This window comes from Neovison vison, chromosome 11, assembly GCF_020171115.1.
Source record: "Neovison vison isolate M4711 chromosome 11, ASM_NN_V1, whole genome shotgun sequence".
In the NCBI taxonomy this organism is placed as follows: Eukaryota; Metazoa; Chordata; class Mammalia; order Carnivora; family Mustelidae; genus Neogale; species Neogale vison.
In genome coordinates this window covers 176,513,359-176,535,356 of record NC_058101.1, presented here as the reverse complement: position 1 = coordinate 176,535,356, position 21,998 = coordinate 176,513,359, and the positions used below count along the sequence as shown (strand labels likewise).

Sequence of the window (21,998 nt, the reverse complement as noted above, 5' to 3'; positions counted from 1 at the left end):
AGAGTTCTTTTCAAAGTCAGGGCCTTAAATTTTATATTTTTTTTCTTAGCATTCATCAAGTTTTATATAGTTTGGGACCTACAGAACCTGGATCTTCCTCTTGACCAGCAACCTTAGCAGTGGTATGCTGGAGCCAGTTCATACGAGCTGGCAAGAAATTTTGCTCTCATTAAAAAAATAGACAAGTTTTGGTGAAGGTGTGGAGAAATTAGAACTGTTGCACACTGTTGTTGGGAATGCAAAAAGGTGAAGCTGTTATAGAAAAATTATGATAGTTCCTCAAAAAATCAGAACTCATAAAACTACCATATGTTCCAGCAAAGATAGAGTAGAAATGTCTTGCAGGAAAATTATTTTTCTTTTGGATTTGAAAAGGAGATGGATGTGCAGCTAGGAGGGTGCTGCTGAAATAAAATGTTTTGTCTCCTGGAGAAAACTTCTCTGTTACTCATAATTCCATACAAACTTTGTGAAGGGCCAGTGAAAACTTGGAAGTCATGCAATTGTGTAATACTTTGAAGCTCTCTATTCCTATTTAGGAAATGCAAGCCTTAGTAATTCTGTATCAATCAAAATATGTGCTGTTATGCTGATACACTGACGTATAAACTCTTCATTTAGTAATAGTGTAAATTCTCAGAAATCAAAATGTAACACCATTTCCTCATGGCTTAGAGTCAACTGCAGGCAGGTTTCAATACCTGACATTTTCCCGTAATTACTCTGGAAAAATAATCACTTACCTCTAAAGTGTAAATTTCTATGATGATTTATGTCATCATGTGCAGGTACAGTACTTTTTCTGGGTGGCAGAGTCTGTCTTCTATTTGATGACTAGCCCTCCAGGCTTTTTCAGTCTTGTAGCTCTGTATTCCCAACACATGATTCTATAATTGTCAACAAAACTGAAGGAAAGGTGGAAAACACATACCTGTCCACTAACTGGCAGTAATAACAAATAATTCACCCTCATGGCACATTGGCTCAATTGAGTCATACAATCCTAACTTCAAAGGAGGCTGGGAAACATCAGGAGAACTTGTGTAATATTTGGTGAGATACTGTCCCTACCACATATAAAATGGAAAAACAAAACAAAACAAAACAAAAACTAAGGTTGTCACATCTGTGACTCAACATAGGCCTGCCATAGTTCCCATAATGGAAGACCTTCTAAAGCACTGTGTGACAAGGCTGTGGTCATTGATTTGGTTACGCCTTCCCTCTGCTCCCCTCACTTACAGGTCCTTACAGAATCAGTTTGCTAGTTTCTGAGTTGGATGCTAAACAAATTTCTGAGGTACACTGACATTTGAAAAGTGCCATTGCTGCACTGACATAGCCTGTAGCCATTTCTAAAAGTTGGACACCCTGGGTGCATATAAATACATGCATAATTTGAGTGTCATGAGTGATAGCCACAAGAATGTTCCTTGAAATCTTCCTATAACAAGCATCATGAGTGATAAAAGTGCTGAGCTGTTGCACATTTTTACTGAGGCCACCCTGCCCATGATTGTAACCAATGGTGGAATCTTGATAGAGATACAAAGAAAGGCAATCCTGTATGACTCAGGTCCCCTCTGACAGTTGCCTCTACCTTGAGACCTCCCCAACAGTCCTGCTGAAACTTTCTTACATTGAATAGACCCTCCTTAAACTGTGTGAGTCCTAGGCTGCTGCTATTCAATTTTCTCTCCCTCTCCCCTTCCCTTGGGGTTAGACTGACTGCACTCTCGGCCAGCTTTCTCAGCCTTTTCATCTTTCCCCCCATTTTTCACAGTGGCTTTCCTCCTAATAAAATCAATGCACATTAGTCCTCTCCTGGCATCTGCTTCTCAGAAGATCCAGATTAAAACAAGTAATACTGAAAGTGTTATAATTAAATGGGTTGTAAGATGTGGATTTGGTTTGGAAGCAAGAACAGGATCCTGGTCAGGAAAAGGGGTGCAGGGACAAATCCCTACCACAAGGTAGCAGTACAATTCTAAACATTTTGTAGGAAGAAGGAAAACCTGCCCACTAGAGGAGAATGTGGTGGTAGAGATGCAATCAAGCAGGAATTAAAATCAGTGGAGTTAGCTGATTACTGCTGAGTTTTGTTGATGCCCTGTAGAAAGATGATAAGAGATCAAGGGCTGTTGCCAAGCAGTTACTGCCTATGCCTGCAAGCCATAGAGTCTCAGTGGTACTTATAAAGAGGCCTTTATCAGCCACTGTTGCATGTCAGACAAAGGTGAATGGCAGATAGAGAATGTATTCATTACACTTGCAAATTCCAGACTAAATATTTAGCAAAAGGAGCTCTGTTAGGCTAAGGTCAGGGCACTGTGGGAAAAACCCAACACTTGGGTTTTGGCAGAAGGAAGGAGGAAAACAGGAAGGAGGAGTTCTTGATGTATGACACTAAAGATGCTAATTCTCTTACACCCACCTCCTCCGCTCAGTGATTGGAAGCCACTGTGCTTGAAGATGCTACAGTTTCCTCCCCACAAGGCGATAGGTGCCTCTACCCCTTTCTGTAGGCGTTTCCCATCTCTTCTTCTGACTCCCAGGCCAATAATTAGGATGAAATCCTATCTTAACACAGATGGTGGTGTGCTGACCAGGGGGTAGTGCTTAACTGCCAGAATCCAAGAGGACATAATTACCATTGTGATCAGTATGGGTAGAGGAGCTGCCAAGGGGACTTGACCCACAGGTAGTTTTGCAGACAGTATATAGAGAACTGAGGCTTTTTAGATGCAAAATAGATTGCCAGCCAACTAGGGAGTTGCTTACATCAATAAGGAAGAGAAAGAAAGAATAGCAGGAGACCAAGGATTGTCTCCACAGTAAAAAAATCACAATTCCTGAAGATGGCGGAGGAGAAGGGGACCCTATTTCAACCAGTCCACTGAATTGAGCTATATATCTGCCAGACTACTCTGAACACCCATGAAATCAGCCTGAGATGTAAGAAGATATATCAGGATCTATACCAACAGAATATCCCCAACAGCCAGTTTCAAGGTATAAAGTGGGGTGCTGCGATTCTGCTGGAAGATATAAAAAATAAATGGAAGGGGAAGGGAGCCACCATAAGTGCTGTCACTGGGAAGGTGAAATAACAGAGGAGCGCAAATGTGTCCCATGCTGAGGCCCCGGGCATAGACTGGTAGCCACAGGGAAGGGACTTTAGGGCAGGCTCCCAGGCTGAAACCTGGAGCTGCAGGGGCGCATATGTGAACTGGGAGTGGCTGGCAGTTTTAGAAGCACAAAGGGCAGAGATGTGCCTGGATCTGAAAGCAAGGGCTGGAGTGCTGCTGTGGGGTGCACAACCCAGGCCACTGCAGTTGTTAGCAGCACAGACAAAAATGGAGTCAATTTCACCTGGAGGGGCTTCTGGAGAATAATCTGTGAGCTTTCCATTCTGAGACAGAAGTTTGGACACAGTTACTTCTGCTCTGACTCTTGGAAGGGACACAGAAACCCACCAGGGAAAGCTGTCAGAGAACAAAAGCCCCCCAAAACCGGTTTATACTGAGCCTATCCCTCACCACAGGGGCAAGACAATTCTGCCCAAACAGGGTTGCCTGAGTAACAGCGTGGCAGGCCCCTCCCCCGCCAGAAGATAGACTGAAAGAACAAGAGGCCAAGAACTATAAAGTCCCTATAAAACAGGTGCATCTTGCTTGGATTGTGGTCTGTAGTTTGGACTCTGTACATTCCGTCAACCATCTCTCACCAAAATGACTAGGAGGAGGAACCCCCAACAGAAGAAAAATTTGGAGACTGTGACAAAACTATTGTATATGGACATAAGCAAGACGTCAGAAATAGAGTTTAGGATAACAGTTATCCAGACAATGGCTAGGTTGCAGAAAATCATTAGTGGCAACATAGGATCTCTAAGGGCAGAAGTGAGAGCAGATCTGGCAGAACTTAAAAATGCTATCAATGAGATCCAATCTAATCTAAATATAGTAGGGTAAATGAGACAGAAGATAGAATAAGTGATCTAGAAGATAAACTGATAGAAAAGAAGGATCAGGAGGAGGCCTGGAACAAACAGTTTAGAATGCATGAAAACAGAATTAGGGAAATAAATGATGCCATGAAACATTCCAATGATCCCTGAGGGGGTGGAGAGAGAGAGAGAGAGAAGACTAGAAGATACTGTTGGACAAATTCTAGATGAGAATTTCCCTAATCTGGGGAATGCAACAAGTCCTAGAGGCAGAGAGGACACCCCTCAAGATCAATGAGAGTACAAAGACCATCGGACATGTGATTGTGAAATTTGTGAATCCGTAAATTCAGAGAAAATGTCTTAAAGGCAGCTAGGGGAAAGAGATTCCTTACATACAGAGGGAGGAGCATCAGCATATTGTCAGATCTGTCCACAGAAACCTGGAAAGCCAGAAAGGGCTGGCAAGACATATTCAAGGCACTAAATGAGAACAACATGCAGCCAAGAATACTTTATCTAGCAAGGCTGACTTTCAGAACGGATGGAAGGATAAAGAGCTTCCAAGAGCAGCAAAGACTAAAAGATTACAAGCCAGCACTACAGGAAATATTAAGGGGGTTCTATAAAAGAAGAAAGATCCCAAGAGTGATATAGAACAGAAATTTACAGAGACATTCTATAGAAAGAAGGACTTCACAGTCAACATGATGACAATAAAATCATATCTTTCAATAATTACTTCCAACATGAATGGCCTAAATGCTCCCATAAAATGTCAAAGGGTTGCAGTTTGGATAAAAAGAAAGGATCCAACCATATGTGGTCTACAAGAGACACATGTCGAACCTAAGGATACATCCAGACTAAAAGTGAAGGAATGGAGAACCCTGTTTCATGGTAATGGGACTCAAAAGAAAGCTGAGGTAGAGATTCTCATATCATACAAATTAGATTTTAAGCTAAAGATTGTAGTCAGAGATACAGAAGGACACTATATCATTCTTAAAGGGTCTATCCAACCAAAGGACCTAACAATTGTAAATATTTATACCCCCAAAATGAGAGCAGCCAACTACATAAGCCAACTGTTAATCAAAGTAAAAAGACATAGTGGTAAGAATACATTCATTGTAGGGGATCGTAATATGCCACTCTCGCAAAAGACAGATCATCTAAGCAGAAAATCAACAAAGAAAGAAGAGCTTTGAATGACACACTAGACCAGATGGATCTCATAGATATACACAGAACATTCTACCCTAAAACAACAGAATACTCATTCTTCTTGAGGGCACATGGAACCTTCTCCAGAATAGACCACATTCTGGGTCACAAATTAGGTCTCAACAGATATCAAAAGATTGAGATAATTCCCTGCATGGTCTCAGACCACAGTATTTTGAAACAGGAACTCAATCACAAGAAAAAGTATGGAAGAAATTCAAACACTTGGAAGCTAAAGTTCATCCTGTTCAAGAATGTTTGGATCAACCAGGAAATCAAAGAACTTAAACAATTCATGGAAACCAGTGAGAATGAAAACACTTTGGTCCAAAACCTATGGGATATGGCAAAGGTGATTCTAAGGGGGAAAACATAGCCATCTAAGCCTCAATCAAAAAAAATAGGAAAATCTTGAATACACAAACTTTCTTTACACTTTAAAGAACTCAATGATCAATAACAAATTAAGCCAACCCCACACACAAGAAGGGAAATAATTAAGATTTGAATGGAGATCAATGAATCAGAAACCAGAGATACAGCAGAGCATATCAACACAATTAGAAGCTAGTTCTTTGAAATAATTAATATGATTGAAAACCCACTGGCCAGACTAGTCCAAAAGACCCAAATTAATAAATTATGAATTAAAGGGGAGAGATCACGACCAACACCAAGGAAATAGAAACAGTCACCAGAAATTATCAACAGCTTTATGCCAATAAGTTAAGCAACTTAGAAGAAATGGATGCATCTCTGGAAATCTATAAACTTCCATGACTGAAACAGGAAGAAATTAACCTGAATAGACCAATAACTAGTAACAAGATTGAAGCAGTGATCAAAAACCTCCCAAAAAAGAAGAGCCCCAGGACCTGTGGATTCTTTGGGGAATTCTACCAAACTTTCAAAGAAGAAATAATATCTATTCTTCTGAAGCTGTTTCAAAAAACAGAACCAGAAGGAAAACTTTAAGACTCATTCTATGAGGCTAGCATCACCTGCATAAAGACCCCACCGAAAAGGAGAATTTCAAACCAATATCCCTGATGAATATTGATGCCATGACTTTCCACAAGATCCTGGCTAATAGGCTCCAACAATACATTAAAAAGATTATCCACCATGACCAGGTGGGATTTATCCCCAGGATGCAAGGGTGGTTCAACATTCACAAATGAATCAGTGTGACAGAACACATTAATAAGAGAGAAGAATCATATGGTCCTCTCAATTGATGCAGAAAAAGCATTTGAAAAAATACAGCATCCTTTTCTGATTAAAACTCGTCTGAGTATAGAGATAGAAGAAACATTCCTCAACTTCATAGAATCCATCTATGAAAAACCCACAATGAAAATCATTCTCAATGGGGAAAAGCTGAGAGCCTTTCCCTTTGAGATCAGAAACATGACAAGGATGTCCATTCTTGCTACTATTGTTCAACATAGTAATAGAAGGCTTAGCCTCAGCAATCAGACAACAAAACAAATAAAAGGTATTCAAACTGGCAAAGAAGTCAAACTCTCTCTCTTCACAGAAGACATGATACTTTATGTGGAAAACCCAAAAGCCTCTACCCCCAAATTACTGGAACTCATACAGCAATTCAGTAATGTGGCAGGATACAAAATCAATGCACAGAAATCAATCACTTTCTTATACACTAACAATGAAACTATAGAAAGAGAATTGATTTCATTTACAATAGCACCAAAAACTATAAGGTACCTTGGAATAAACCCAACCAAAGAGGTAAAGGATCTATACTCAAGGTACTACAGAATACTCATCAAAACACTCATCAAAGAAATTGAAGAAGACACAAAAAAATGGAAAAGCATTCCATGTTCACGGATTGAAAGAATAAACATTGTTAAAATGTTATGCTGCCCAGAGCAGTCTATACTTTCAACACCATCCTGATCAAAATACCACTGACATTTTTCAAAGTACAGAAACAATCCTAAAATTGGTATGGAACAAGAAGAGACCCTGAATCGCCAAAGAAATGTTGAAAAAGAAAAATAAAGCTGGGAGCATCATGTTGCCTGATTTCAAGCTTTTCTACAAAGCTGTGATCACCAAGACAGCATGGTACCAGCACAAAAACAGACCTGTAGACCAATGGAACAGAGTAGAGAGCCCAGATATGGACCCTCAACTCTATGGTCAAATAATCTTCAACAAAACAGGAAAAAACATACAGTGGGAAAAAGGCAGTCTCTTCAGTAATTGTTGCTAGGAAAATTGGACAGCCACATGCAGAAGAATGAAACTCAACCATTACCTTACACCATACACAAAGATAAACTCTAAATGGATGAAAGACCTCAATGTGAGACAGGAATCCATCAAAATCCTAGAGGAGAACATCAGCCACAGCAACTTCTTTCAAGAGGTCTCCAAAAGTAAGGGAAACAAAAGTAAAAATGAACTTTAGGGACTTCATCAAGATAAAAACCTTCTGCACAGCAAAGGAAACAGTCAATAAAACAAATAGGCAACCCACAGAATGGAAGAAGATATTCACGAATGACACTACAGACAGAGGGCTGATATCCAAGATCTATAAAGAACTTCTCAAACTCAACACCCCTCCCCCCCCAAAAAGATAATCAAGTGAAAAAATGGGCAGAGGACACAAACAGACACTTCTCCAAAGAAGACATACAAATGGCTCATAGATACATGGAAACATGTTCATTGTTAACCACCAGGGACATTCAAATCTAAACCACATTGAGATACCACCTTATACCAGTTAGAATGGCAAAAATTAACATGGCAGAAACAATTAATGTTAGAGAGGATGTGGAGAAAGGGGACTCTCTTACACTGTTGGTGGGAATACAAGTTGGTGCAGCCACTTTGGGAAATAGTTTGAAGATTCCTTAAGAAATTAAAAATAGAGTTCCCTATGACCCTGCAATTGCCCTCCTGGGTATTTGCCCTGAAGAAACAGATGTGAAAAGAAGGGCCATCTGTACCCCAATGTTCATAGCAGCAATGGCCACAGTCACCAAACTGTGGAAAGAGCCAAGATGCCCTTCAACAGATGAATAGATAAAGAAGATATGGTCCCTATACACAATGGAATATTACTCAGCGACGGGAAAGGGTGAATATCCAACTTTCGCATCAATATGGATGGGACTGGAGGAGATTATACTGAGTAAAATAAGTCAAGCAGAGACAGTCAATAATCTTATGGTTTCACTTTTTTTTTTTTTTTAACTTTTTAGCAGGCAGAATTTTGTGAAATGTCAGATTGACCCATGGAGCTAGAATCTTCTTTCCTATGGGGAGACTGTGGTACCAGTGAGTGTTGGTCGGGTGGTTCATCATGAGCAAACTCCCGTGCGCCAGCTGAAGCCGGAGCACCTCTACGTTCCAGGTGGGCTTTTCCCCCCGGGAATCCTTATGCCAGAAGAAGAAGTCTCTGCAGGCCCCGAAGGAGACTATGGGGCTCCCAGGAGCCAGTTCTCGTTCATCATCTCTGTGCTCCCCGATGTGGTCACGGCCATCGTTGTACCTGTTGACAAGCACAAAGTTGAAGGTCTCTCCTGTCACCACAGAAACACGATCCCGGATGTGCTCTAGAACTGGGATCCAGGGCTTTGGAGACAGAGTGAGGCCCGAGACCACGTAGGTCAGCCCTGCGTTGCCATAGGTGGCTTGCTTCCTGGGCACACTGTGCCACTTCCCGAACACCTGGACCCTGGCCAGCGCACCTGTAAAATATTCCACTTCTTGCTCCAGCTCCTGGAAAATCTTGTCTGCTTCGGTTTTGCCAAACAGGACTGTGTAATCACAACTCAGGCCCTCAGCTCGATGTGCCGCCAGCTGGGGCCCGCTGAGTGGCCTTCACTTATTTGGAAAGGAAAGGAAAAGTGAATTGGGGGAAATCAGAGGGGGAGACAAATCAAGAGAGACTGTGGACCCTGAGAAACAAACTGAGGGTTTTAGAGGGGAGGGGGTGGGGATGGGTGAGCTTGGTGGTGGGTATTAAGGAGGGCATGTATTGCCTGGACCACTGGGTGTTATATGTAAACAATGAATCTTAGAACACTACATCAAAAAGTAATGATGTATTGTATGGTGACTAACATAACATAATTAAAAAAAAAAGGTCACAGTTACTTTCAATTCCCAGACCTGAACCAGTTTTTAGTTCTGAAGCCCATCAACTGAGAATATGGCTGGATTCCTTGAAATTAATTTACCTCCATTGAAATATAAACGTTATTGTTCCTCCTGTCTTTCCCTAAAGGAACCTACTACCAATTACTCAAGTGTTTGTACACTAGCAGAAGGGGACTGGCAATACATTTTAAGGACAATTGACAGAAATTATGGGTTGATTTTGATACTCAAAGTATCATTGTCATCCCTGTTGGATTTTAGCCTGGTTCTCCATGACAACTAGGAGAGCCAGGTAATAAATTGGTTATTGGCTGAACTTTGGTTCACAGTTGCCTCCTGGGTCTATAGATCTCTCCAGTGGTCATTTCCCCAATTCTGGAATTGATATACAGTTAGAGTAATCCCACACTGAATCTCTGACCTGTGGAGTAACAGCTATTCTAGTATGAAAAACCAAAAGTAAACCTTCTATGCCATCCCCCCTGGCCAAGATAGTAAATCAAAAATAACATATCTTGGGACGCCTGGGTGGCGCAGTTGGTTGGACGACTGCCTTCGGCTCAGGGCGTGATCCTGGAGTCCCGGGATCGAGTCCCACATCGGGCTCCCAGCTCCATGGGGAGTCTGCTTCGCTCTCTGACCTTCTCCTCGCTCATGCTCTCTCTCACTGTCTCTCTCTCTCAAATAAATAAATAAAATCTTAAAAAAAAAAATATCTTGTATGGTGACAGGTGGTAGCTACACCTGTGAGCATAGCATGATACATAGAGTTGCTGAATCACCATGTTGTACACCTGAAACTAATATAATATTCTGTGTCAACTGTATTCAAAAACCCAAACCCAAACCCAAACATATCTTAAGGACTGGAGGTAGTAGAAATCAGTATCAGTGTTAAAATGCAGGGGTGGTAGTACCCATCATATTTTTGTTTAATTTGTCAGGCTGGTCCCTGCAGAAACCATATGGAAACTGATAAATGATCAGACTGTTGCCATATCCAACAGTACAGTTCACCCTTGAAGAACCCGGGGTTTAGGGATGCTGAAATCTCCTCCCTCCCTTATGGTTAAAAATTAATGTGGAACTTTTTTGACTCCCCCATAACTTAACTACTAATAGCCTACTGCTGACCAGAAGCCTTACTTATAACATGAACACTTGACTAATATGTATTTTGTATGTTATATGTGTTATAAACTGTATTATTCCAATAAAGCTAGAGAAAAAATATTAAGTAAATCACAGGAGAAGATACATTAACACTACTATACATATATTTATTGAAAAAAATCTGGACCTGAGAAGTTCAAACTTGTGTTGTTCAAGGGTCAACTGTAGATGTAGTGTCATTTCTGGAAGTGATTAATAAAATCTCAAGCACATGGTATGTACCCACTGATTTGGGGAATATATTATTTTTCATTCAAAACGGTAATAGTTTACATCCATGTTCACATTCCCTGATACTACTAATTTCCTATGAAGCAGGAATAGGCAAAAGTAAAACACAATACACTTGAGGAATCACTTCTTTCCTTAACGTGCCTCTTGGTGTCCTCTAATGGCAAGATTTAGCATCACCCTCACTTGTAATGGATAAAACATTTAAAATTCAATTCATTATTGCAGAACAGATATTGACTAGTGAATTCAAATCTGAGAGGCAATAAATAACCTCTTCTGGTTATGGGCCTGAAAACTACTAAACATTGGAGACAAGGAGGTCTGGTGTAGAGGCATGTAGGTACTCCCACATATGGGAATAGGTACAAAGTGTTAATATTTTTGTATCACATATTAATACCTACTAGAAAACATTTATTATAAGAAAGGCACTATAAACCTAGTTTCCCAGGAATGTCATGATGGGCATATAAATGACATGGCCGTGTTAGCTATGTATAGGCCTAATACTTATATTTCCACTTACTAAAACAAATACAGTTACTGCTGCCTCTAAATGTCATACTTGTCAGAGGCAGAGACCAATATTAAGCTCCAATTTAGCACTTTTGTGTGTGTGGGGAGGGGAGCAACTTAGTGGCAAGTTGATTATGTTAGAACTTCTATACTGGAAAAGCCAGAGGTCTGTTCTATTAATTTTTTTCAATTCTTTGTTCACTTTTCCAACCTGTAGAGCCTTAGTTGGTGCTACTGTATATGAGATTACTGATATAACTAGTAGTATAATGGAACCTATTGGCATAGACTCCCACTTGCTTAGCATCTGACCAAGGCAACCACTTCACAGTGAAGAAGGTAGGGGAAGGAGCCCATGACCATGAGACCCACTGTTTCTCATAACGCACAACTCAGCCTCATAGACCTCTTGAATGGCTTCCTAAAAGTGAAGTTGAAGCACTAGATTGAAGGAAGTATTCTAAAATAATGCGTTGATTTTTGTGGTGATTGATTTTATGTGTCAACTTGACGAGGCTGTAAGATGCCCATAGGTAGTAAAACATTACTCCTAGGTATCTGAATAGAACAAAAAGCTAGAAGAGGATGAATTTTCTCTGTGCTTGAGCTGAACACACTCATCTTTTCCTGCCATTGGACATCAGTAATCCTTGTTCTTAAGGACTCAAATAAAGGGCTTACATCATTAGCACCTGATTCGCAGGTCTTCACAGTCATTGATAATACCACCAGCTTTCCTGGTTCTCCAGTTTGCAGATGGCTGATCATGGGACTTTTCAGCCCCATAATTACATGAGACAATTCTAAAATAAATCTCATATGTATCTCAGGGCACCTGGGTGGCTCAGTCAGTTAAGCATGTGCCCTCAGCTCAGGTCATGATCCCAGGGTCCAGGGATTGAGCCCTGCATCGGGCTCCCTGCTCAGTGGGAAGTCTGCTTCTCCCTCTCCTTCTCTGCCTGCTTCTTCCCCTGCTTGTGCTCTTTCTCTCTGTCAAGTAAATAAATGAAATCTTTAAAAAAATCCATGTATCTTGTCCCATTCCATGGGTTGCCTCTTTGTTTTTTGACTGCTTCCTTTGCTGTGCAGAAGCTTTTGATTTTGATGAAGTCCCAGAAGTTTATTTTCGCTTTTGTTTCCTTTGCCTTTGGAGACGTATCTTGAAAGAAGTTGCTATGGCTGACATCAAAGAGATTACTGCCTATGTTCTCCTCTAAGATTCTGATGGATTCCTGTCTCACGTTGAGGTCTTTTATCCATTTTGAGTTGATCTTTGTGTACGGTGTAAGAGAATGGTCGAGTTTCATTCTTCTACATATAGCTGTCCAGTTTTCCCAGCACCATTTATTGAAAAGACTGTCTTTTTTCCACTGTATATTTTTTCCTGTTTTGTCAAAGATTAATTGACCATAGAGTTGAGGGTCCATATCTGGGCTCTCTACTCTGTTCCACTGGTCTATGTGTCTGTTTTTATGCCAGTACCATGCTGTTTTGGTGATCACAGCTTTGTAATAAAGCTTGAAATCAGGTAAGGTGATGCCGCCAGCTCTATTTTTGTTTTTCAACATTTCCTTAGCGATTCGGGGTCTCTTCTGATTCCATACAAATTTTAGGATTATTTGCTCCAGCTCTTTGAAGAATGCCGGTGGAATTTTGATCGGAATGGCATTAAAAGTATAGATTGCTCTAGGCAGTATAGACATTTTAACAATGTTTATTCTTCCGATCCAAGAGCATGGAATGGCAACCGACGGAATGGGAGAAGATATTTGCAAATGACAGTACAGACAAAAGGTTGATATCCAGGATCTATAATGAACTCCTCAAACTCAACCCACACGAAACAGACAAACACATCAAAAAATGGGCAGAAGATATGAACAGACACTTCTCCAATCAAGACATACAAATGGCTATCAGACACATGAAAAAATGCTCATCATCATTAGCCCTCAGGGAGATTCAAATTAAAACCACCTTGAGATATCACCTTACACCAGTTAGAATGGCCAAAATTAACAAAACAGGAAACAACATGTGTTGGAGAGGATGTGGAGAAAGGGGAACCCTCTTACACTGTTGGTGGGAATGCAAGTTGGTGCAGCCTCTTTGGAGAACAGTGTGGAGATTCCTCAAGAAATTAAAAATAGAGCTTACCTCTGACCCTGCAATTGCACTCCTGGGTATTTACCCCAAAGACACAGATGTCGTGAAAAGAAGGGCCATCTGTACCCCAATGTTTATAGCAGCAATGGCCACAGTCGCCAAACTATGGAAAGAACCAAGGTGCCCTTCAACGGATGAATGGATAAGGAAGGCGTGGTCCATATACACTATGGAGTATTATGCCTCCATCAGAAACGATGAATACCCAACTTTTGTAGCAACATGGACGGGACTGGAAGAGATTATGCTGAGTGAAATAAGTCAAGCAGAGAGAGTCAATCATCATATGGTTTCACTTATTTGTGGAGCATAACAAATAGCATGGAGGACAAGGGGCATTAGAGAGGAGTAGGGAATTTGGGTAAATTGGAAGGGGAGGTGAACCATGAGAGACTATGGACTCTGAAAAACAGTCTGAGGGGTTTGAAGTGGCAGGGGGGTGGGAGGTAGGGGTACCAGGTGGTGGGTATTATAGAGGGCACGGCTTGCATGGAGCACTGGGTGTGGTGAAAAATAATGAATAATGTTTTTCTGAAAATAATAAATTGGAAAAAAAATGAATAAATAAAAAAATTTTAAATAAAAATAAAATCCATGTATCTTTATGCAGGTATATAGATATCTTATTAGTTTGGTTTCTGAAAAGACCCATGACTAATACAAAATCATTTGGATGCAATATATTTATTAATCCAGAATTCCTAATTTGTCACTAATAGGAAAGACTATAGAATGTGAATATAGGGGTGGAAGTAGGAGTGGCTCTACCTACCTTTTCTCCCAATGCCCAAATGGGGGACTTTTTGGCTTCTGCCTCACATTCTGGGATTTTTGGGTAGGAGGCCAAAGGAGGTAGGCTCTTTCCAGAAGAAATAGCAAAGTTCTAACTTTCTAATTAAAATACAAGGATAGCTGCTAACAGGGCACTTTTAACTTGTTGCCAGTGACAAAAAAACAAACAACCAAAAAATAAGAGTCATTATACTGTCAGGGAGAATAGATTCTGATTAGCGGTAAGAATTGGGAGTGTTTTTACCCAAGGGGGAGGCCGGGGGGAATATGGGTGGAGCCCATGTGAAATAGACCAGAGTGTGTCCCATTGTAACTGTGATTGGACATGTCCAACAATGCTGGAATAAGAAACACTTGATTATTAAGGGTGCTGGCACTTCAAGATAAAGTTTTAGTTATATCATCAGGAAGCCATGGAGATTTTCCAGGAGATAGATGAATAGGAGTGGGATTTAGAATGAACAATAGGTATCAAGGGTTAGGACTTCAACATTTTTTTTTTTTATTGTGGTAAAAAACACATAACTTAAAATCTGGCCTCTCAAAATTCTTAGTGGACAGTATTGTTAACCAGAAGCCAATGTTATATACAGATATCCAGAGATTATTTTGCATGACTGAAATTATAAATCCAATAAGCAGCAACTCATTGAGCCCTGGCAACAACCACCCCTGGCAACAGCCACCACCATTCTACTTTGTCCTTCTGAGTTTGACTACTGTAGAAACCTGATACATAACTGTAACCATGCAGTATATGTCCTTCTGTGATTTGCTAATTTCAGTTAGCATAATGTGCTCAAGATTGATCCATGTTGTACCATGTGACAGAATTTCTTTCTATTTTATGGCTAAATAGTACTCCATTATATGTATATATCACAGTTTCTTAATCCATTAATCTGTTGACAGACATGTAGATTGTACCATTACTTTACCCTTATGAATATTGCTGCAATGAAAATGGAATGCAAGTATCTATTTGAGATCCTGATTTCAATTGCTTTGAATAAATAACCTGGAAAGGGAGGGGATGGCTGGGCCATATAGTTGTTCAATTTTTAATCTGAGGAAATTCCCCAGTTTTCCATAGCAGCTGCACTACTTTACATTCCCACCAAAAGTGTGTAATGGGGTTTTAATTTCTCCACATTCTCATCACCACTCATTATTTGCCAGGTCCTTTTTTTTTTCCTTTTTTGTAATGACCACCAAATGCATGTGAAGTAGCATTGAGGTTTTTATTTACCTTTTCTGATGATTTCTGATGCTAAGTTTCACTATTTTGCTACTGAGTTATAAGAGATTCTTGAAAATTTTAGATATTAATCCTTTATCAGATACAGAGTTCACAAATATTTTCTCTCACTTTGTAATTCACCTTTTCTTTCTTTCCCCTTCATCCCTCCATCCCTTCTTTCTCCTTCCTTCCTTCATTCCTTTCTTTCAAAGCTTGTTAGTTTAATATAGTCTCACTTGTTTATTTTTGCTTTTGTTGACTGTGCTTTTGGTGTCATAGCCAGGACTGCTGTTATGAAGTTAGAAGCATACAATTTCAGCTCTTGCAATTAAGTATTTAAGTATTTGTAGGTATCCAGTTTTCCAAACACTATTTATTGATGATACTATCTTTATAACATTGAGTATTCTTGGTTCTTTTTCCAAAGATTAGTTGACTGTATATGTGTGAGATGACTTCTGCGCTCTTTCTTCTGTATTGTTGGTTTATGTGTCTGTCTTTATGCCAGTAGCATATTGTTCAATTACTGTAGCTTTTTAATGTTTTCAAATCAGGAAGCATGAGGCCTCCTGCTTTGTTCCTATTTCTCAAGATTGCTTTGGCTCCTAAAGGTCATTTTTGGTTCTATATGAATTTTAGGATTGTTTTTTCTATGTTTGTAAAAAAAAAAACCAAAAAAAAACCAAAAAACAGCATTAGAATTTTGATAGGAATTGTGTTGAATCTGTAGCGCACTTTGGGTAGTATGGATCTTTACCTCTTTACTATGTTAAATGTTCCCACTCATGAACACATCTTTCCATTTATTTAGATTTTATTTCTTTAATCAGCATTTTAAAATTTCCTGCATATAGATGTCAAAGAACATATTAATTTTCCTAGAAATTATAAACTAAAATGCATTTTAATATCTATTTTCACACATTTGTTATTGGTAGAGATGCAACCATATGACATTGTTGAAAGAAATTGAAGAGAACACACACACAAAAATGTAAATACACAGAAGACATATTCTTTGTTTCTTTTTTACTCTCTTGCTTTCTTCCCCAGTAATTTGATGATTTCTTATACTGGTATGCTTCAACTACTTTCTCTAAACCAACCCAGCAAGAAATATTATAGATAATTCAGTGGAAAGGAGAGGTCAAAGTGATAACTCTAGACATAATGACAAAACAAGAATGAAATGGTAATAAATGCATATCTATCAACAGTTACTTTGAATATAGAGATTAAATTCTCTAGTCAGAAGATATAGGGTGTCAGAATGGATTAAAAAAAACAAACTAACAAGACCCATCTATATGCTATCTACAAGAGATTCATTTTAGACCTAAAGACCCTAAAGATTGAAAATGAGAGGATGGAGAAACATTTATCATGCAAATTGATGTCAAAAGTAAGCTCAAGTAACAACACTTATCTCATAAAAACTAGACTTTAAAACAAAGACTGTAACAAGAGATAAAGAAGGGCCCTTTATAAACATAAAAGAGACAATCCAACATGAAGATATAACAGTTGTATGCATCTTTTCTGAGCACAATGCTATGAAACTAGAAGTCAACCACAAGAAAAAATCTGGGAAGACCACAAATGTATGGAGGTTAAACAACATACTACTAAACAGTGAAATAAAAAAAGTACATGGAAAAAATGAAAATGAAAACACTGTAGTCCAAAACCTTTGAAATGCAGCAAAATGGTCTAAGAGGGATAGTGATACAGGCCTACCTTAAGAAGCAAGAAAAATCTCAAACAAACAACCTAGCCTTATACCTAAAGGAGTTATCCTAAAGCCAGCAGAAGGAAAAAAAATAATAATTAGAGCAGAATAAATAATAGAGAAACTAAAGAAAACAATAGAGTAGTTCAATGAAGCCTGGAACTGGTCTTTGGAAAAAATTAATAAAATTTATAAACCTCTTACCAGGCTTATCAAAAAGAAAAGAGGGGTTCCAGGGCAGCTCGGGTGGTTAAACATCTGGCTCTTGGTTTCAGCTCAGGTCATGATCTCAGGAGCATGAGATCAAGCTCTGCACTGGGTTCCATGCTCAGCCTGGAGTCTGCTTGAGACTTTTACCCTCTCCTTTGCCCCTTCTCACCCTGTGTTCTCTCTATCTCTCCAATAAATAAATAAAATCTTAAAAAAAAAGAAAGAGAAGAGAAAGGCCCCAAATATATAAAATCACAAATGAGAGAAGAGAAGTAACAACCAACACCACAGAAATACAATTACAAGAGAATTTTTTTAAAGATTATTTTTTAAAGACATTTTTTAAAGATTTAAAGATTATTTAATTATCTATTTTGGAGAAAGACAGGTATGAGTTGGGGGAGGGGTAGAGTTGGGGGAGAGGGAGAGAATCTCAAGCATACTCCACCCGGAGCACAGAATGTGACATGGTGCTCAATTTCATTACCTGTAGATCATGACCTGAGCTAAAACCAAGAGTCAGTCACTTAAAAGACTGAGCCACCCAGGTGCTCCCAATTATAAGAAAATATTATAAAAACTATATGCCAACAAATTGGACAAACTGTAGGAAATGGATAAATTCCGAGAAACCTATAAGCTACCAAAACAGAAACAAGGATAGGAAACTTGAATAGACCAATAACCAGCAAAGAAATTAAATCAAGTAATCAAAAACCTCCCAATAAATAAAAGTCCAAGGCCAGAGAGCTTCACAGAGGAATTCTATCAAACATTTAAAGAAGTGTTAATGTCTGTTCTTCTCAAACAATTCCAAAAAATAGAAGAGGAAGGAAAATTCCAACTTCATGTTATGAGGCCAGCATAATGCCTGATTCCTAAACCAGAAAAAGACTCCACTAAAAAAGAGAACTACATGCCAATACCCCTGATGAAAATGGATGCAAAAACAATACATTAAAAAAAAACATTCACCGTGATCAAGTAGGATTTATTCCTGGGCTGCAAGGGTAGTTTAATATTCACAAATCAATTAATGTGAAATACCATATTAGTAAAAGGCTAAGAACCATATGGTCCTCTTAATAGATACAGAAAAAATATCTGACAAAGTACTATATCCATTCATGATAAAAACCCTGAACAAAGGAGGTTTAGACAGAACATACCTCAACATAATAAAGGCCATCCCTGAAAGATCCACTGCTAATATCACTCTTAATGGGGAAAAACAGAACTTTTCCTCAATAGTCAGGAATAAGACAAGAATGTCCTCTCTCACAACTGTTATTTAACATAGTACTGCAAGTCCTAGCCTCAGCAATCAGAAAACAAAAAGAAATAAAAGGCATCCAAGTCAGCAAGGAAGAAGTAAAACTTTCACTATTTCCAGATGACAAGATACTGTATGTAGAGAATCCTAAAGAGTCCATCAAAAAATTGCTAGAACTGATCAACAAATTTAGTAAAATTGCAAAATACAAAATCAACATACAGAAATCTGTTGTATTTCTATATATCAATAATGAAGAAGCAGAAAAAGAATATAATTAGTCCCATTTACAACTGCATCAAAAACCATCAGACACCTAGGAATAAACCTAATCAAAGAGGTGAAAGACCTGTACTCTTAAAATTTTAAAACTGATTAAAGTAATTGAAGATGTCACAAAGGAATGGAAAGACATTCCTTGCTCATGGATTGAAATAACAAATATTGTTAAAATGTCTACATTACCCAAAGAAAACTACACATTTAATGCAATCCCTATAAAAATACCAACAGCATTTTTCAAGAGCTAGAACAAACTATCCTGAAATTTGTATGGAACTACAAAAGACCCTGAATAGCCAAAGCAAACCGGAAAAAGAAAAACAAAACTGAAGTATCACAATTCTGGACTTCAAGTTATATCACAAAGCTGTAGTCATCAAGAGGGTATATAGTACTTGCAGAAAAATAGACACATAGACCAATGAACACAATAGAAAACCAAGAAATTAAATCACAACTATCTGGTCAATTAATCTTCAACCAAGCAGGAAAAAACATCCAATGGGGAAAAGACAGTCTCTTCAACAAATAGTGTTGGGAAAACAAGACAGCAACATGCATAAGAATGAAACTGGAGTACTTTCTTACACCACACAGAAAAATAAATTCAAAATGGACTAAGGACCTGAATTTGAGACAGGAAACCATTAAAATCCTACAGAAGAACATAGGCAGTGACTTCTTTGACTTTGGCCTTAATAACATCTTTCTAGGTATGTTTCCTGAGGCAAGGGAAACAAAAGCAAGAATAAACTAAAGGGAATACATCAATATAAAAAGCTTCTGCACAGTGAAAGAAACAGTCAACAAAACTAAAAGGCAACCTATGGAATGGGAGAAGATATTTGCTAATTACATATCTGATAAAGGATTAGTATCTAAAATGTATAAATTATACCACTCAACACCCTAAGAATGAAGAATCTAATTAAAAAAATGGGCAGAAGACACAAATAGACACTTTTACAAAGAAGACATACAGATAGATGGCCAACAGACACATGAAAAGATGCTCAACATCAAAGATCATTAGGGAAATGCAAATCGAAACTACAGTTAGATATCACCTCACACCAGTTAGAATGGCAAAAATCAATAGCACAAGAAACAATGGGTATTTCTTGTGCAAGGATGTGGAGAAAGCAAACCCTCTTGCACTGCTGGTGGGAATGCAAACTGGTGCAGCTACTCTGGGAAACACTATGGAGGTTCCTCAAAAAAGTAAGCGTTGAAGTACTTTATGATCTAGAAATTACATACTAAGTATTTACCCAAAGAATACAAAAATACGAATTCAAAGGAATTAATGGTACCCTAATGTTAAAGCAGCATTATTTATAATAGCCAAGCTATGGAAACAGCTTGCCATTGACTGATGAATAGATAAAGAAGAGTGGTCTTGGAATATTACTCAGCCATTAAAAAGAGTGAAATCTTGTCATTTGCAATGACATGGATGGTACTAAAGAGCATATTGCTAAGTGAAATAAGTCAATCTGTGGACAAGAAATACCATATGCTTTTACTTGTATGTGGAATTTAAGAAACAAAACAAATGAGCAGAGGGGAAAAAAGAGAGAGGCAAGGCAAGAAAGAGACTCTTAGCCATAGGTGATGGGTTTTTTTTTTTTTTTTTGCATTTTTGTCAAGAAATTTATTAACCTTTACAAACACTATTTTCACTCATTCATAAAAAATGATTTATGATTAAATCTGTAATAAAACCATATAGCGTTCATCTCTGCATTCGGTAAGACCAGTTTCATCCATGGAACATAACAAACCACTTTAAAACAGCAGTTTTCATTCACGTCATATAAGGCTGTCAAATTAAAAGTATCTCTTATAATAGGCTGTTATCCAAGAAATCCATTTCACTTCCCATCAATTTCCATAATGTGGGGAATGGGGGTGATAGGTTAAATAGGTGATGGAGATTAGGGAAAGCACTTGTGGTAAGGACTGGGTATCGTGTGAAAGTGTTGAATCGCTATATTATACATCTGAAACTAATGTTACAGTGTATGTTAACTAACTGGGACTTAGTTTAAATAAAAGTTAAATTTAAATATAAACAAAAAATGATAATTGAAGATAATTTTCTGAAAATTATAGGTAAGGCCATAAAAAAATAAAATAAAATTGGTGCCCCTCTAAGTTCTGTGGCTTAGTCTTTTCAAACATTTCATCAACCTTCACATTAAATTATTCAACAAGCTGATTTTTCTTCCTAAATATCTCTCAGGTATTTTTACTACTTTCGTTTCTCTTCCCACTCTAATCCTGAGTTTGTAGACATTTTTGGCCTAACCTATGTAAAATTCCCTTCAATGAACCTATTGTTTCTAGTCCTCATTATTTCAATCCCACCACCCCCAAACTATTATGTTACCATTCTAACACAAAAATCCATCATTTATTTGCACTAAAGCTCTTGGATGAATTTAAGTTATTTAAGAATAAAGTCCTAAAATTCACTAACATCCATATAAATCTATATGGCTCACAGGTTCACTTTGATATCTATAAAGAAAACAAAATTATATTAGCTGTATTCCCAGAGAATTTTGAATATCCCTCTAATACAAATTTTTAAATTTCTAGCTGTGGCATCTCTTGTACATGTTCAGTTTTTTGTTACTTTCTGAGGTACTGGGAGACAGGGAGGTTGTCACACATATTTTGGTATCTGTCTGGTTTCAGCCTTATACTAAGCATGTAAAAAATAATTATTGAATTAAATTTGGATGATGTGAGTGCCTGTAAATTATGCCCAGCAAAAAAATGAACAGCCAATAACAACAGTGCAAACACAATAATGAATTTAGATAATAAATACATATTTTTCTTTTTGGTTACCTGACTGAATGACAGAGATTTTTAGTAGAACCATGAACAATCTTTTAATACTTACCATCCCTAGTGGCATACTAGACTTCAAAAGTTTTATCAGGTTATAGACAATCACGAAGAAAGTTTAAGAGCAACATAATTTTCATATGTGAATCCCATCAGTTTCCATATAATTTGGCAAAAAAGATAAAAATACTAACTTTAAGAT

At 38.2% G+C, this 21,998-nt stretch overlaps 1 protein-coding gene across 1 annotated transcript; it reads right to left on the bottom strand.

Annotated features, from left to right (window-relative positions):
- Positions 1-55: 55 nt before the first annotated feature.
- LOC122890377 (DNA oxidative demethylase ALKBH2-like) lies at positions 56-12,031 on the bottom strand. Its single transcript, XM_044226002.1, is given in 7 exon segments — positions 56-147; positions 944-1,067; positions 3,203-3,452; positions 8,415-9,012; positions 9,015-9,046; positions 11,635-11,666; positions 11,927-12,031. Coding segments are annotated over 7 exon segments (1,233 nt in total).
- Between the last annotated feature and the right edge of the window lie 9,967 nt (positions 12,032-21,998).